Genomic DNA, 16,711 nt, shown 5'->3' with positions numbered 1-16,711 from the left:
GAATCATAAGTGTGTGTATGTTGCCCTGTACAAAGTACAGAACGAGAATCTACTAATACCAATACCGGGAACAGAGCAGAAGTAAAATATATTTAAATATTTCTTTTATAAATATATAAAGCGACAGTTTTAGAATTAACTTTAATTTAAATTTGCGCTAAAATATTTTGGGAAAATCATTTACCCCACTCTAGTTGAATGATTCATATAAAAAAAAATATTTCTTACTCATAATATTTATATTTAATAAACTTATTAAATTAAGTCTGATAAAATATTAGAAATTATGAATAAAAAAATTCACATTAAAGTTACGTTGTATGACGAAGTTTATACGCAGTTTCGGCGGCAGCAATTAAATTTGTTGCAGTAGTAACTCCCGTTTTCATTACTAAGGAATAAAAGACACCATTTTGGTTCTGTAGAAGAAGATGAGGACTATCGTATTCCAAAATTTCTCCAGCGTCCATAACCAATACCTTAAAATTTTCAAATTAATATAAATATAAAAACTAAAACTATTGCTACAATTGATGGGTCATGTAGGAAAGCAGAACAATCCACGAAGGGGCGTAAAAATTCCATGGTGGACTGGTGTTGGCAGTGGTACCTGTTACTTTTGTCATTTATAAACCAACTGCTTAGAATAATTCAACGTATAGGGTATTTTATTTAGCACTATTTCTGAAATTATATATAATAATGTATGGAAAATATCTTAATCTTTCGAAAGGCATATCAATGTCATTAGATACGAAATATCGCTTCATTCGAATATTCACTTATCCCCCTCTTATTTGCCACGACTTGAAAATCACACGAAATAGTATAACGGAGTTAAATCCCACGATTTCGGTGGTTAGTTTATATCTCCATTTAAACATTTTTACTTGTTTGACATGCCCATATATTTCGAAATGGGTTTGTTTCCAACTGCTTCATAGCCCATATAGGGAATATACGTCGTTGACTATGGCCATTTAGCTTCAAATTCTGATTTGAATAAGAATGAGAATCCTGAGATTAATTTCGTAAGGTGTAGTCCTAAGTAACGGTCTTTGAAAGTCCATGTTCTAGTGAGCGATGTTTAATCTCGAATTCTTATGAACACTTTCAGGTACAGTTGCAATGTTTTTGGCAGGTGTTGGTTGATTGTATACGGAATCTATAGATTCAGATTTACGAGGGCCGTTTTTTTTTCAACCTCCGATAAGCTATAAATAAAAGACAAGTTCATATAAAACAATAATTTTCTTACCAAAAGATTGGTTACTCTTCGAAGAGATTGAGACATTTGTCACATCTGTGGACAAGCTTTTCAATACCCTCTTCAAAGAAAGTTGCCGCGAATGTAGCCTAATCGTTCAGTAAATAATAGATTAAAAAAAAAGACCTCGAAACTTCTAGAAATTCCATAAACGAAGCAAAACGAACCACACTTCGCAATTTACACTTGACGGGAGCATCAATAATGGTGTACATGTTTACGTGGCTGTAGCACAACGCCGACTGACGCCTGAATTTAAAAAATGACGGAGTGTGTAGTGCGAGAGCTTCACAGTCGCCTACAGCGCGTGCCCGCTTTCTTCTGCTCGCGTAGCGTCTGCATAGAGCGATCGGAGGTTGAAAAAAAAACAGCCCTCGTATATACTACTATATTGAGAAGAGCCCTTTCGGTAGGCGAACCTAAAATGGACGGTACCCGAGTAACGGTGTCAGGATTCCCATTTTAACATGAGACTACCAAAAAATAACACCAAACAGAAACTAATGTATTAAACATGATACTTATCAAGTGTCAAATGTACCTAAAAGGCTTAACTTCAAGCCCCAAAAAGTTTATTTTTGCATTTTCCCATGGAAATTATAGTATTGCGATCTATTTAATAAAAATAGGATATCCGGAAAAGATAATACATTCATTTTTAGTAAGTTTGTTAGGTTTGAAAAGAATTTTGAGTATTTAGGTACCACAAAACTAATAAGAACATTAGAACTATTAGATTAATTAAAAAATAATTCAGTTCATAAATCGGTTACGCGGGAACGAAGCAAAAAAGTTTGTGAATAGATCGTTTGTGATTATGTCTTCTTTACTGAAATACGTATGAGAAAACTCAGAGCCAACTAAGAACCCTAAAAAACGCACCATGGTGTATTTGTCTTTATGATTGTATGAAGTTTTGATCTGATAATGTGTCGAGTCAAGAGCAAGACTTGATTTATGGTATATTTGGACTATCTTATACAATTTACAATGAAGCTACAATTAAGCTACTATTTGTAACGTTTGTCTTACAGGGTTTTTTATGAACACTCATTATTAAACCACACATTTTACCTATTAAAAAACTAATCAATTCTCACCTTATCTGAATCGATTATAGAATGTAGTCTATGCGCTACAGTTAAAACAGTGCATGCCGAAAATTTTCTTCTAATAGTTGTTTGTATAAGTCCGTCAGTTTTGAGGTCTACGTTAGCTGTAGCTTCATCCAAAATCAATATTTTATTTTGTCGTACTATAGCTCGGGCTAAACAGAGCAATTGTCTCTGTCCAACACTGAAATTTCCTCCTCCTTCTGCTATTTTACTATCTAAACCTTCGGGATATTCACTTACAAGCGATTTGAGCTCGACTTCCTCAAGGGCGCTCCACAAAACCTTCAAATCGATTATCATATATAATAAGTTAATAGATGAAAACATTTTACTTACCTTGTCGGAATAATCATTAAAAGGATCGAGATTTTCTCTAAGTGTACCGTTAAATAAAACTGGTTCCTGGGGTATGATTGAAATTTTTGATCTCAGTTTATTCAATGGAACGGTACTGGTGTCGATCCCATCAATTAGAATACTACCTTCCGTGAATGCTAATCGGAAAAGAGCTTGGATTAATGAAGATTTTCCAGCACCAGTTCTTCCAACAACTCCAACTTTTTCTTCAGAATTTATGACCATACTAATATTTCTAAGTGTAACTGGCAAATTTTTTGAGTATCTGAAACAACACTATGTTTTATAAAATCTTGTAAATAGGCAGACTTTTCCGTAAATTTTCCACAAGCTCCATACAAGCAATCAATCTTAATATATTCATTAAGTGTACCTTAAATAAACTTTATTAAATTCAATCTGACCATAACGTGGCCAATCGGACGGTGGATCTTCTACATCACCTTCTACTTCGTGTGATAATTCAGTGTATTCCTGAATTCGTTCGACAGACGTCATTTGATTTTCTAGCTCACTCCATTGTCTTATACCCCACTGAAACATTCCAGTTAGCGTCATAGCTTGTGTTAAAGCTAAACCAACGTTGCCACCAAATGTTTCTAGAAATCGAGAACACAATTTTACGTTTTAAGTATTAGATGGGCTAAAAAATCTTAGACCGACACACATATTATGCTAGTAGTATCAAATCCATATGAATTCAAATTAGCCCTAACCTTCCAAAGACACGTGTATGAATTTAATAGCTGTTGTAGTATTTTGAATGAAGCAACTTTTGTTAGTTTAAAAATAATGGATAAAAAGGAATCGGCCTGGCTCAATAAATATTAATCGGACTTTATTCCAAGAAGATCAACCGTTGAGGAATGGTTTATTGAGTTTAAACGAGGCGAAATAAGCACCAAGGTTGATGCATGCAGTGGACGCACCAAGAGGCTGTATTCGATCAAAAAATAATTTCAGATAACGGCATTTGCAAAACTGAAGCTAATTGAGATAGCCGAGACTCTAAAGATATCAAAGGAACGTCTTGAACATATCAATATTTGGGTATACGAAAGTTCTGTCCAAATAGGGTGCTGCGCGAGCACGGAATAGACCAAAAACAACAAGAAATCGATTATTCTGAACAGAGTTTGGAGATGTTTGATCCGAAATTTTGCGTCCATATGCCACAATGGATAAAACATGGCTCTGGAACTGCAAATGATGTATCGGTATTTTGAAATGCGCATGGTATAATATTCAAGGATTCTCTTATTTGAATAAGAATGAAGTGTTGTTTATTGACACAATCCGTCGTATCACGAATCAATGAAAACGATATCCAAATTGCATGAATTGATCTATCGACTTTTTTCTGTTTTCAAACCTCAAAAGGAGGCTCGCTGGACAGAAACTATATGTAATATGAGTAATAAACTAAAATTCTATTAAAAAATTTATTTTTTTCTATGCTAGCCTACCAACTCTTTAGTCCACTTGATACAATTACGCCTAACGTTTTCACGCATTTGCAAAACTGCAGAAAATCAGTTTCAACTGTGTGTTTTCCGAATAAGGTTGAGATAACATACTAAATGTAATACAAAGTATCATAGTTTAAATCAAAATTTAAGAAAAAAATGTCGTATTACCTCCTTTTACAATTAAAAGAGCGACCAATACAAAACCAACGTAGAGAATACAAAAAAAGTCTAACCAAAATCCAAAGCTTCTCTGTGCTCCCAAATACATAAAAAATGCGGCACTGTGAGAATTTTGCAGTTTGTCAAATTCTATTGCTAGCAATTCTTGTGCTTGAAACGCCCTAACTGTTGTTAAACCTTGTAGAGACGCCGTCAGATGAGAATATATTGGACTTCTAGCTGAAAAATAAATTTTCACATACAGAATACTAATTAATCATTTAAACAAAGTCGCGATTACATTGTTATAATATTAAAAACTAAAGAAACATTTACTATAAACCGAACACTACATGGCTAAAGCCTCTCCTAGAACCTAGAATGGGCCCCGCTTCAACACCGTCTGGTAATACTTTGAGCAGAGCAGCTATTGTTGTTGTTGCTTCGTCTATCCATTCCTTGGATTACAACATCGTGAATACATTTGCTGACTGTCGTTTTATACTTTCCTATCGAATTACATACTCTATATACTATCGAATCGTTTGTTCGCAAATTTCTGGGCGTATGGCTTGAACAATGGAACTTTTGCACAAATTCCCTGTCTCTTAAATATTTTCTTTCTTGAAACCGACACAATGCACAAATAATACCATTGTCGTTGAAGGTAAAATACTTCGTTAAACTGGATATACTTGACATTTAGCTAGAAAGTTGCAGACAAATGTAGACATTTCTGTATATTTGTATTCTGACATTTTCAGATGAAATTCTCCGTACGAATTTTGTATGACCTCCTATAGTTTCAGCAATACTTAATCGACGGAAAAATTAACGCCTTTTTAATATTATCAATCGTTTTAACACGGAAGGATAGCCAGGATGTGAATTATCTAGAACGTTTATTCGATTATCATGAATCAAAAACATGGACTTCTTCATATCTTCTTAGGCGGATTATAGCTAATGTCAACATCATCTGTCTCCGTGTCAGACATATTTAAGAACAATGTCTACACCTGATATAACGTTTTTTTCAGTGATTTGAACCAAAATGATGCCGCGTTTCGCCCGGGATGTTCACGTGCTAATCACACACTGATCATTGTTTTGGTTCACTATTTTTCTTTGATGAATAGACTTGAGATAGTGATAACATTTTGCAATATCTTATATACTTACCAATAGACTCGATCCGTTTCACATCCCTACTGGTTTCCAAATATATCACCCTCATAATATAAAATATCACCAAAACAAAAGCTGTAGGTATTATTGCCCATGGCGTCAAAGTTCCCATTATGAGAGTAATTGATAAAACAGTTAATCCAATCTACAACATCAAAATTTCTTATGGGGATTGAGGATTTTCAGCATGGTCATTCCATTAAGCTTCTTCAGAAGCTAAATAATACACTTTAACAAAGTGAAGAAATATCTCTTAAGACGACAAAATGAAATTAAGAGGTTGAAAAGGGCTAAAGAGAATGAAGAGTGGATGCATGAAGACTTGGCGAGAGTTTTATGGAGTGATGAGTTAGATGTTTTTGGGTCAAGAAATGTTTGTGCACAAGTCGAAGGAAGGACGGATGCTAGATTCATGTGTAATCCCGACTGTGAAATTTGGCGAAGGTTCGGGGTAGTTTGGGGAAGGGCGAATGTAGATCTGGTAAAAATTGGTTGATAAAAGCGATAATACGTGAGGAAAATGTCAATTTTAAGCGTAATTGTTATTTTTTTAACAATTTAAGCCATGAGAGTAATGGTAAATTAATCGTGAAAAGGGAGATTGAGGATTTTAAGATTTTTTATAGTCAGAAAACGAGAAATCTGCATATAAAACTTTTTTATTTGCGGTTTTCACCAAAAATCACATAAAGGCAAAATCACACCAACTTTAATTACATAAAACTTACTTGAAGCGTATCAAATATAGATAATGGCATGAGTTCATCAATGACTCCGATGTCTTTGGAAAATCTGTTCAGGATTCTTCCAGATGGATTCGTATTAAAAAATTCCATCGGGCTATGAATAATATTGTCAAACATTTTGTTATGCAACGTAACAGACGATGCCAGACACCACGTATAAAAATACGTGGAACGAGAATACGTTACAATAAGTAGTAATATAGTTAACGATGCGTATATGTACATAGTTTCGTTTCCAGCAAATACATCAAGCATCCATTGATGCCTGTTTGCACCATAGGGAATTTCAATTACGGGAGCATCCGTCGAGTAGTTCTGTTGTGATATAGTTGAGTTAAGAAAGACAGTCTGTGATTTCCATTGTACTATATTCACCCTAATAACAAAATTTCAATAAAAGTATAGTACTAGAAGTACGTTTAGAAGGCATTGAACATCAATACATCATCACAACTAAAATTATAGATATTATTAGGTGAAGATGCATCGATATATCCGAAAAAACAAGAGACTTTCGCTATTTTATTTTTCAAAACTGATGATTCTGCGTCTTTCGCTTACGGCTTCACGTATTAATAATAAGATACTGCACTGTTGAGCGCAAAAATTATAGTAAAAAAGCTTTTCTTTCACAGATTTTGTGCTTTAAATATAAAGTAAACACTCTTCTGTTCGAATTTCATTTCAAAGTTAATCATTTCACTTGAAATAAAACCCAAATTAATGGCTCCCGTACCAAGTATCTTCTCCTCCTAAGAAAAATTTTCCTGTATCATTATATCGCTAGCTCTCTCGAATTTCTGGCGACTGATACACGTCTTTGTGATCTGTCTCTTCTTTTGATTCAAATTTGGACCGAGGCCAAACAAATCGTGTGATTTACTCGTTAAAAGTAATAATCCAGTAACTCATGTAGATGATTTTGGAGCAAAACTTGCTGTGTTTGGATTTTCAAAGCAATTGAAATGAGGAAGGAGTCAGATTTAGCTACTGTACTCTTTATTGATCCTGAACCACTATAGAAACTTGAACCAGAATTTTGTTTACCTTTTATAGCCGCTACAATTTATGACCATGTCGACCACGATCACAATAATACTCTACAAACAATTCACAGTAGATAAATAATCAAAATATACTGATAATGGTTTTCAGGAATTTTGGCGAGTCAAACGCTTAGCGAAATAACAGAGTTTCACAATTACGATAAAGTCTTGTTAGTAAATCATAATACAAAGTAATAGAATACGAGAAACTAAAGGAAATAGTAATAATTTTATGTCTGACAGTATATATTTCATGAAATATACTCACCATATTGTAACGAAGTATTCCGCCATACTGTCTAAGCTTTGAGAAATTACGAAACCAGAGAGTAAGATTATTAATTTACAGACGTGTCCTGCAGCTTTTATATAATTATTATAAACGTAGTACGTCACATTTCCTACTTCTTTCCCTTCTTTTTTCAATTGCGGAGCTTCGTCTTCCCGTGGTTTATCCACGTTATTTTTCTTCTCCTCTTCATTTATAATTTTAACATCTTCTTTTTTTGTCTCTAATTTATTAACGAATTTAGCGATTCGATTATCTGAACAATATGTTGTAGCGCTAATATTCCCATCTTCTAATAAAAATACTCTATTTATATATTTCAAAAATTGTAATTGATGAGTTACAAGGACGACGCATTTATTAGCTAAATATTTACATATGCACTCTTCGAATAAATGTTTACCGACATTTGCATCGACAGCTGAAAGTGGATCATCTAATAAATATATATCCGCTTCTTTGTATACAGCTCTAGCCAAATTTACTCTTGCTCTTTGTCCTCCGCTTAAAGTTACACCTCTTTCTCCTACCCTAGTTTTGTCTCCATACGGTAAAATATTCAAATCAGATATCAAAGCGCACACTTTTATGACTTCATCGTATTTCTTTTTATCGTACGGTTGACCGAAAAGTATATTTTGTCTTATGGTGCTGCCAAACAACCATGGTTCTTGAGATGCGTAAGATATACTACCGTTAACAATCACGTAACCTTCTATTGGTTCTAATTCTTGAAGAATAACTTGTAGGAATGATGATTTACCGCTACCTACTGAACCTACTATAGCAACTAAACCAGGGGAAGTTATGTTCATTGTTACATTCTTCAAATTATTTTCCGTGTGAGAAGTCACCCATTTAGCAGATACGTTATGAAATTCTATACCGACGTTTTGTTTCGATTCCCACTCGCTTTTCGTTATAAAATTTTCCGCAAAACCTCTATTGATTTCGCTTTTTTTGTTTTCTTCTAAAAGAAGATAAGTCTGTAATCTACAAATCGACGTTTTCAATTCCGAAACTTGCGATATGGCGTGTGGAAAGAACATTATGAAGGAAGTCAATATACGATAATATGAGGTTATTGTATACACGTAGGTCGAAGTTAGAGGATTTCCTGTTGAAACGTAAACTATAATGGCAACAGCAATTGAAACTCTGTTGTTACTAAGACTCATGGACATCAAGAAACCTCGGATGTAGCTAGTAAATCTTATGAAACGAATCTCTTTCCTAAAAAATAAATAAGCAGTATATAATACATTTTATCCAAAATCACTTTATTCTAAGGTCATAAATCAACTTTTATATGAAACATAGAAACACTTGAAATGTTTTTTTTAATATAAAATTTGATTAAAATCGTGGCTTACAGAAATACGAGGTCTGGTTATTAAGTAACGAGACTGCGCGCCTAGAGGGCGTCCTAGACGCGTGAGATAATAGATAGATATCTTGTCTATGCACGTCCAAAAACACGTTTCCGTCACTATTATAGTATTTGTGCAGTAGTGGTTTGAAACGAAAGTGTTTTTTTCTCGTGACGAAAACCATGTGCGACAAAATACAGGATGCAATGTATAAATCTCAAATTCCTCCTTAAAGTGCTATAAATTGTTGTACGAGGCTTATGAAGACAATTCTCTATCTCGTGCGCGTGTTTTTGGGTGGTATAAGCGCTTTAGTAAGGACCGAAAGAGCACTGGAGATGACCATCGCCTAGGTCACCTTGTGACTGTTTCATCTCCGGAAATAGTGACCAAAATCAACCAAATTGTGCTTGCAGATCGTCGAATGAGCATCCAGATGATTGCTGAGGCTGTACTCGTAAACAGCGATAAAGAAACGTCTAGAAAAATATTTTATACGAGGAATTACACATGACAAAAGTCTGTGCGAAGTTGGTGCCAAAAAATCTGACTCTTGACCAATATCTCTTGCATCAACGGATCAGCACAAATTTTTTTGAAAGGTTAGAAAGGTTAGAAAAAGATTTGCTTTCAAAGGGACCCGATTTAAGTCTATGGAAGCGGTAAAGCAAAAAACGGCAGAGCTCCTAAAGGCACTCACCAAAGAAGACTTCCAGCACTTCTTCGATCAATGGAAAATACGTATGGAAAGGTGTGTGACGAGGGGTGGGGAGCATTCGAATGTAGAATAATTGTTATAATAAAACCCTTTTTCGTATCCAGTTCGTATCATTAAATAACTACTCTGTCGGTGTGAAACGTTTGCGTATGAAAATGCCAGCCGGGTTTCCACGTTGTAAGACTTGAGAGAAAAATCGAAACGGTTTCCACGTAAAAAATGGACAAAAGGAACGTAAGAAGGACCTGAATTATTTTGAATTGTACGAAGTATTACAAAAAGTGAAACAGAAAGAAAACAAATACGAAACAAAGTGTTTCATTTCCCCTAAAGGCCTATACATTTCTACATTCTCTGAAACTAATTCTGGAAACATTTTTTCCACTACGAACCTCATATCGTAGAAACATGTTTTTGAAAGTCTTCAACAACTTATTGAGATAATGAAAATCACTGTTCACGCATCTTTTGTTTGACAGTGGGGAAAAAGAAAAAGTCATGAGGCAATAAATCGGGTGGGTATGGGTTATGAGTTATTTAGTTGTTTGGCTTGCTTTATGAGAGCATACGGAATCCATTTGTATCATATCTTTCAAAATCGATTTTGTATCGCAGTCTGCGTTATACTAAGAGACGCCCCTATTGATGTTTCTAGAAAAGACAACCAATTTTGGCTGGCTTTCTCGACATTGGCAAGAAAAATGTACGACGGGAACAGCTCTTTTTTATCAGTATTGAAGTGAGTAGCATGCGCAATAGAGGGCGCTATTTGGTTCGTTCATTGAAGAAGAAAATAACTATTTTTCTCGCAAGTGCTGCGACGATATTGGATAACATCTCCGAATGACCTTTTTGTATTTTCCTCCTTCTTCAGAAAGTAGTAGTTGTATTTATATGATGCAAAAGGTTTTCGCGATTAGAATTATGAAATTTAGAATTTTTCGACTTTCATTTTGAATACTTTATCAAGAGAAAAGGAAAAGTTTATTCATTTATTTAGGTAGTGATGAACCCTTTCGGCTAACTTGGTAGATATCAATCTCTTTTCTACCAGAGAAACGGAAGTTAGAACTATTAAAAAAATAATAATACGCTGATTGCTCATTTTTTAATTATTTATATTCCCTCATTAGGATTGATTAAGTAGTGTTCTTTGTTGCAAATAATAGACTATTTAATTTTCATAAATTATTCTAATTATTTACATATTCCTTATCTAGATCATGCTTATTATATAATTTAATTATCGACTTTAATCTATTCTGTACACGCACATGGATTTAAACATTTTCAGTTCTAATTGTTCAAATATTAATCATATTATTCATAAAAATAGATTCTTTTGTATACTGTTTTAGTTATTTTTCTTCTAGTTTTATAAATTTTCACTGCTTGCTTGTGTTTCCAAAAACAACAATTTATTTTTAATCTGCTTGTTATTGTGTAACAAACCAATTGGCCATTTCTGGGTTCAAAAAAAATATTTCAGTCCCAGATGATGCATACATAAGTTTTCGAAAGATCCGAATATATATATTGAAATTTGTCTACTTTGGTGATTCATTGCTGAACAATCTTGACTTGTTTCAAGTGGTGAGTTCATCCACGTTCTATTAATTTTTCTTCGAACTAAATTTCCTTGCATGTTTTGGCTTCTTCCGCTATTTTTTTACCTTTTTTCCTGTCCTGGTTGTCACTTGACTTCCTCATTTTCTTCCAACTTTTTCCATTTTGTTATTATGTTAACTTCATGATCCGTTTTATGAGTCCTATCAATCTTCGATTTTATAAATCTGTGATAGTTTCTTAATTTACGATTTCTCCAATATCAGTGCTATTGTTCATTATCAAATTTTTTGGGTCCATATATTCTTCGTATCATTTTTCTTTCGAAGGTGTTAAATTTTTCTTCATCAACTCTTATAAATTCATCTTTTCTCCTCCATTTTGGTTGTTAACTCTCTAGTATATAAAATTATTAACCACTTCGAATATATATTTCTCTATCACTATATTTTTATACTTAGCATCATGTTTTCTATTCAGCACCATGTACTCCTCAGTCTTCCCTTTATTTATCTCTAGTTCCCTTTTATTAGCTTCATGTTAGATCGTCAAGAATGTTTCCTTTAGGCTCTTTACTCTTTTCATTATTACTAGATTTTACCCGCGGCTTCGCTCGCATCGAATCCATTAAATAAGTATCAGAAATCATTATAATAGAAAAGAACGAACTCTGTATCTATATTAGAACCTGAGGTATAGATCTTTGAATGTAGAAAAATTGCCAAAAACCTACAAAAATCCATAACTCCACATTGAATGTCCGCGCCTAGCTCCTCTCCAACTCAACCGATTTAAGTGTTCAAAAACTCAAAAGAAAGAGGATGTTTCAGCAAGTGTTCTCAAATCAAAACGAAGTCTCTATCTTGAATAGAACCTGAGGTATTGAGGATAGAACGTGTATATGTGAAAAACTCCCATAAGTAATGTACAGGGGGAAATCGCATTTGAGTATAACTTGAGAATGGTGAAAATTAGATGAATTCCGATGATTGATGGCTGATCTGTGCATCAATATCTTTCATTGAAAAAAAAAATTAAGCAAATCGGTTGGGTAGAACGCCTGAACGGACTCGGAATAGAAATCATCAATTTTTTTAATATATAAGAAGATGGGCAAATCATTTGCTTATGCCAATATTTGGACCACTTTAGTAGACATTGTACCTGTCAGCTTGCAGCCTTTTATAACCCCGGGTAGTGCTATATTAAATAGAGTTGTTGATAGCGCGTCACCCTCTCTGACTCTACAGTTTATATACAATTCTTTAGTCATCATCATTTTGTTGAGCTCTATTAATGTTTTTGGGACCTGCAATTTTGACTTGACGTCTCTCTAAGTCTAAATAGAATGTGGGTATTCAAATTTTGATCGTAACATTTTTCTATAATTTAATTCAAAATATGATTAGCATCTATTGTTGATATCCCAGGCATAAATCGATATTGACATTCTCCAAGAGATATCCAACATGTTTGGAAAACGATATCTCGTATGTTGGCTCTTGGCTACTTGTAAAGGCTTGTAGTTTCATATAAAAATTTTAGAAAATTTATAAAATAATCGTTTTTATTCGTTCACAACTACTTTCCAAATATTATTCCTCAACTTTTCATCTCTGTATAAGTCCAGTGATGAATTAAATAATACAGCCAATCAATTTCTCGGTATACTCATCAAAAATTTAAATCCTTTTTAACAATTTTTTTGCATAATATTGAATACAACACAAAATGTTTAATCAATATTTGTGGGTGTGTGCTTTTTGGTTATTCTTCAATCTGAAGAAACATTAACGTGGTCGATGTTTCATGACAAAACTAATACTACGGTAAGCTAACTGGAATATATCCAGCTGACTGTTGGATGATACAGTTTTAATACTAAACCAATAAGCATTGTTTGTTGGTGCTTAAAATACTCAATTTTTACTTACATTCGTGCAATTTCCACAAGTTTGGCGAAAGGTTTCTCCCACGTGTACATTTTTATGACTTGAATACCGTTAATTATCTCGTTCATCAATCTCACTCTTTCGTCGGTTCGTACTGCAGTACTCAAACGAAATTCAGATATTTTTTTACCCAAAAACACTAAAACATAATTCACAATCAAAAATTTAGTCTATCTAGCTACGTAATCAGGAAATTGTTAGGATGGATATCATTTCAGTCTCATCAAGACTCTATTTGTCTAATATTTCGTATAAGCTGAATCCTATAGGCTTAAATTTATGACCTACAAGTCATTTCCACATACTGGCAGAGTGGCTACAGAAATTATAGGTACAGGTAGCTCCTAACTAGACTCAAATCTAGCTTAGGAGAAGGTGTTACTCATCCAAACGGCATTAGCAGATTTCCATTCCAAAATTCCATAGCATTAGTACTAAATTTATTCAATGATAATTTGACGTACTTCAGGTATGTTACAAATGATAAGTAATTCAGTTCAATTTTGTTTAAATATTTTCAAAAACGATATAGACACTTTTTAAGGGCTTGGAGGCACACATTACTGACAGAGAACAGTGGACAGAAGTCTTCATGCCCGCAGCTCTGAATAATGGTATACGGATGGCTCTAGGATGAATGGTTTGGCTTTAGTAGGCTTCTGCGGAGAATATCCCAAAATTTTTCTCGTTTGGACAACCCGAAGTATTCGCTGTAATCGAATGTAGTCAAGAGATGCTTATTCTAAGTCGTAGAAATACAATAATTCAATCTGTTCAGGCAACAGTGCTGCTATAAATGTAACTGGTGCAGGCCTGCAAAAAACTGGTAAGATCAGCAAAACTTCTAATATGGCCAGAGCCCATTCTTGGTATAGTAACTAACACATCTCGTAATACAGTCTCTAAGAGGTGGATGTCTTAACCATCGAACTATGACTCGTGACTGGTCCTTCAACATGATACAATCATATAAAAGGCTGTCTCCATGCTGTATATATCATCGACAATCATAAATGCCGCTGGTGCTTGGAGAAAGAAGACACTGCACACAATGTTATAAGTGAGTGGCACGTGGAAGGTTTCAATGTTTATGTGAACCCTACAGTTTGCCCCGAAATAGCATGCGAAGGTGCTTGATTAGCTTTTCCAAGTATATTCACCTTTAGCAGTTTTTAGTGGGATACGATGGGTCTATTTGGAGGTCAATAATGAATAACAACAATGACTATGTGAAGAGGGGATCATATTGCGAAAAACGTGCAGCTAAATCGATCCAATTCCATTCAATAAGTTCTTCATAGATGCGGTATTATAATGTTACGATTTCCACCGTGTCATTGCTAGCTAACCCTACTTATTAAGTTAGGAAATAAATATAATTATAATATAACATAATCTACAGAAGTGAATATTATTTGAGTATAGAGTATAAAATTAACATTCCCTTACTTTGTAATGGTATACATCCAATTAAAACAATCATTCCTGACATACCCATCCATCCGAAGGTGGAACAAGTTAAATATATTACTATGCAAGTCAATACGGGTCCTAGCCAACACTGATTTATATGATTGAATGCGACATCGAATCGGCCAACATCATTTGATAAAAGATTAAGCTGAAATTGAAAAACAAAATACTTAAAAAATGGATTTCTTAACGTGTCCAGCCGATATTGGAAGGATCTGGAATCGTAATTTGTTATATAAAAACTATAAAATAAACGCAACTGAGATACTAAGAAGTATTGTCTAACGTACTAAAGAGACATAAGAACCGTTTCGCAATCTATAAAAAACACGAAAGCTTGAAGCAATTGATTGAGAATCGAATTAAGATTGAAACTACTCGATATCGGGGATAACTTTGTTATAAGGAGTAAGGGATATTGGATAGCGAATAATATAGAAAAAAGAAATGGAAAGAATTCAGAAACATATGCAGTTGAATCGATTCATTCCATCGCTTGCTACAATGTAACTTTTAAAGTGGTATACATAATTTACCCTTCTTTCTTCCATAATAGGTCCATCGCCTGTTCCTTCTTCGATAGCTTTCCTCATCCTAATACATTGGGTTGTCATTCCACTTCATTCGTGGTGTATCAATTGGAAAATTATCCCTTCCTATTTTTACCATTCTATAGTCTGTCATTGACTTATATGTTAGTTCTATTACTTTTTTAGGCTGTAATACCCATTCAAACAACACATGATGGTCTGATGTTTTGGCTTCTTTCTCAGTCTAACAGATCCACCTGAGAATTTTATTTCAGTGACCTCCAAGAGTTGTTTTATTTCTGTTTCTGGCCTTGCTTCTAATGTATAGGTCTGATTGTCGCTTTGTAAATTCGTGCTTTTGTTTTTTGCCTTAGATCAGGGCTGGGGAAACTTTTTTCTTCGCGTGCCAATTTTTACTAACGAAATATATGGCGGGCCAAGTTGAAGCATTACATTATTTACTCAAATAAAAATATTGCCATAATTTTTCTGAAATACTAATTGTGGGTCTGGTCTTTGTGGAAACATGTGACATATGGAACTGTTTTTCTTTCTGCATGATTTCATCATAAGCCGAAAAATTTGTGATGCTGAAATTTTCAACAATGAAAACAGGAGGTCATCCGAAAGCCTATTACGAAGACAATTTTTTCATTATTGAAAACGTTTGTTCGCACAAACAGCTTGTACCAAACATAGCCATTATTTTCTGGGCGTGGGAAACTATATTTAGGGTATTGTGACCTAGATAAGAACTTATAAAATTCCAATTTGCTGGTGTTCAAAAATAGTTGCCTCAAATGGGTAGTGCGTTTGACGACAGTCTGATAAAAAGAAAATTGTACTTAATTTTTGTTTGCCGGATTTCAACGCTTTGCGGGCCGGAGATGGCCCGCGGGCCGTAGTTTCCCCATCCCTGCCTTAGATGTTCGATTCGCCATTATACGTTCTGAAGAAATCCCGCGACCTCATTTGCTGTGGCTTCATGACCCCTTACCTAGTCTTCTAAGTCTCCATAACTAGTTATTTCAATTCCTTGGTACTTGAATAACATTCTCTGTTGTATTATTTGACCTTCTAGTTCTAATTTTTATGAATTTATCCTTTTTGTTGTAAAGTAATACCGCTGACTGTTGAATTAGAAAGTTTTATGTGCCGACATTGTAGCTGACCGATTTTATTTTTTGTTTTTTACATTATACAGTAGGTTGTCAAATTCTCAGGGTCAGTACTCAGATTTTTGGATTTTCAAATTTAACTGAAGTCATAAGTGGTTATAGCCCTTGTAAGTACTTATTATTTATTAGAGTGTATTATTAAGATCATAAAAACAACATTTGGCATGATAGAAGCAATTTTTTTATGTATAAAACTAAAATATAGATTAACGCAAATATAATAAGATTATTATTATTATTTGGTGATATTTTGCTACAATTACAGCTTCTAGACGTCGCATCGTGGCA

The 16,711-nt window shown here is 34.1% G+C and overlaps 1 protein-coding gene across 2 annotated transcripts in view; it reads right to left on the bottom strand.

The window, feature by feature from the left end:
- Positions 1–220: 220 nt before the first annotated feature.
- Positions 221–16,711, bottom strand: part of LOC130890650 (probable multidrug resistance-associated protein lethal(2)03659) — a 37,458-nt gene continuing 20,967 nt past the window's right edge. For both annotated transcript variants that reach the window (XM_057794850.1, XM_057794849.1), the window contains exons 5-14: positions 14,692–14,863; positions 13,225–13,381; positions 7,616–8,869; positions 6,284–6,677; positions 5,550–5,700; positions 4,377–4,607; positions 3,113–3,338; positions 2,719–3,004; positions 2,368–2,664; positions 221–479 (exon numbers count right to left, since the gene is read on the bottom strand). In XM_057794850.1, the coding sequence (XP_057650833.1) occupies positions 312–479; positions 2,368–2,664; positions 2,719–3,004; positions 3,113–3,338; positions 4,377–4,607; positions 5,550–5,700; positions 6,284–6,677; positions 7,616–8,869; positions 13,225–13,381; positions 14,692–14,863 (3,336 nt within the window). In that variant the 3' untranslated portion in view covers positions 221–311. The remainder of the gene's footprint in view (positions 480–2,367; positions 2,665–2,718; positions 3,005–3,112; positions 3,339–4,376; positions 4,608–5,549; positions 5,701–6,283; positions 6,678–7,615; positions 8,870–13,224; positions 13,382–14,691; positions 14,864–16,711) is intronic.

The sequence above is a fragment of the Diorhabda carinulata genome, chromosome 2 (assembly GCF_026250575.1).
Source record: "Diorhabda carinulata isolate Delta chromosome 2, icDioCari1.1, whole genome shotgun sequence".
Classification (NCBI taxonomy): Eukaryota; Metazoa; Arthropoda; class Insecta; order Coleoptera; family Chrysomelidae; genus Diorhabda; species Diorhabda carinulata.
This window is presented reverse-complemented; position numbering and strand designations above follow the sequence as displayed.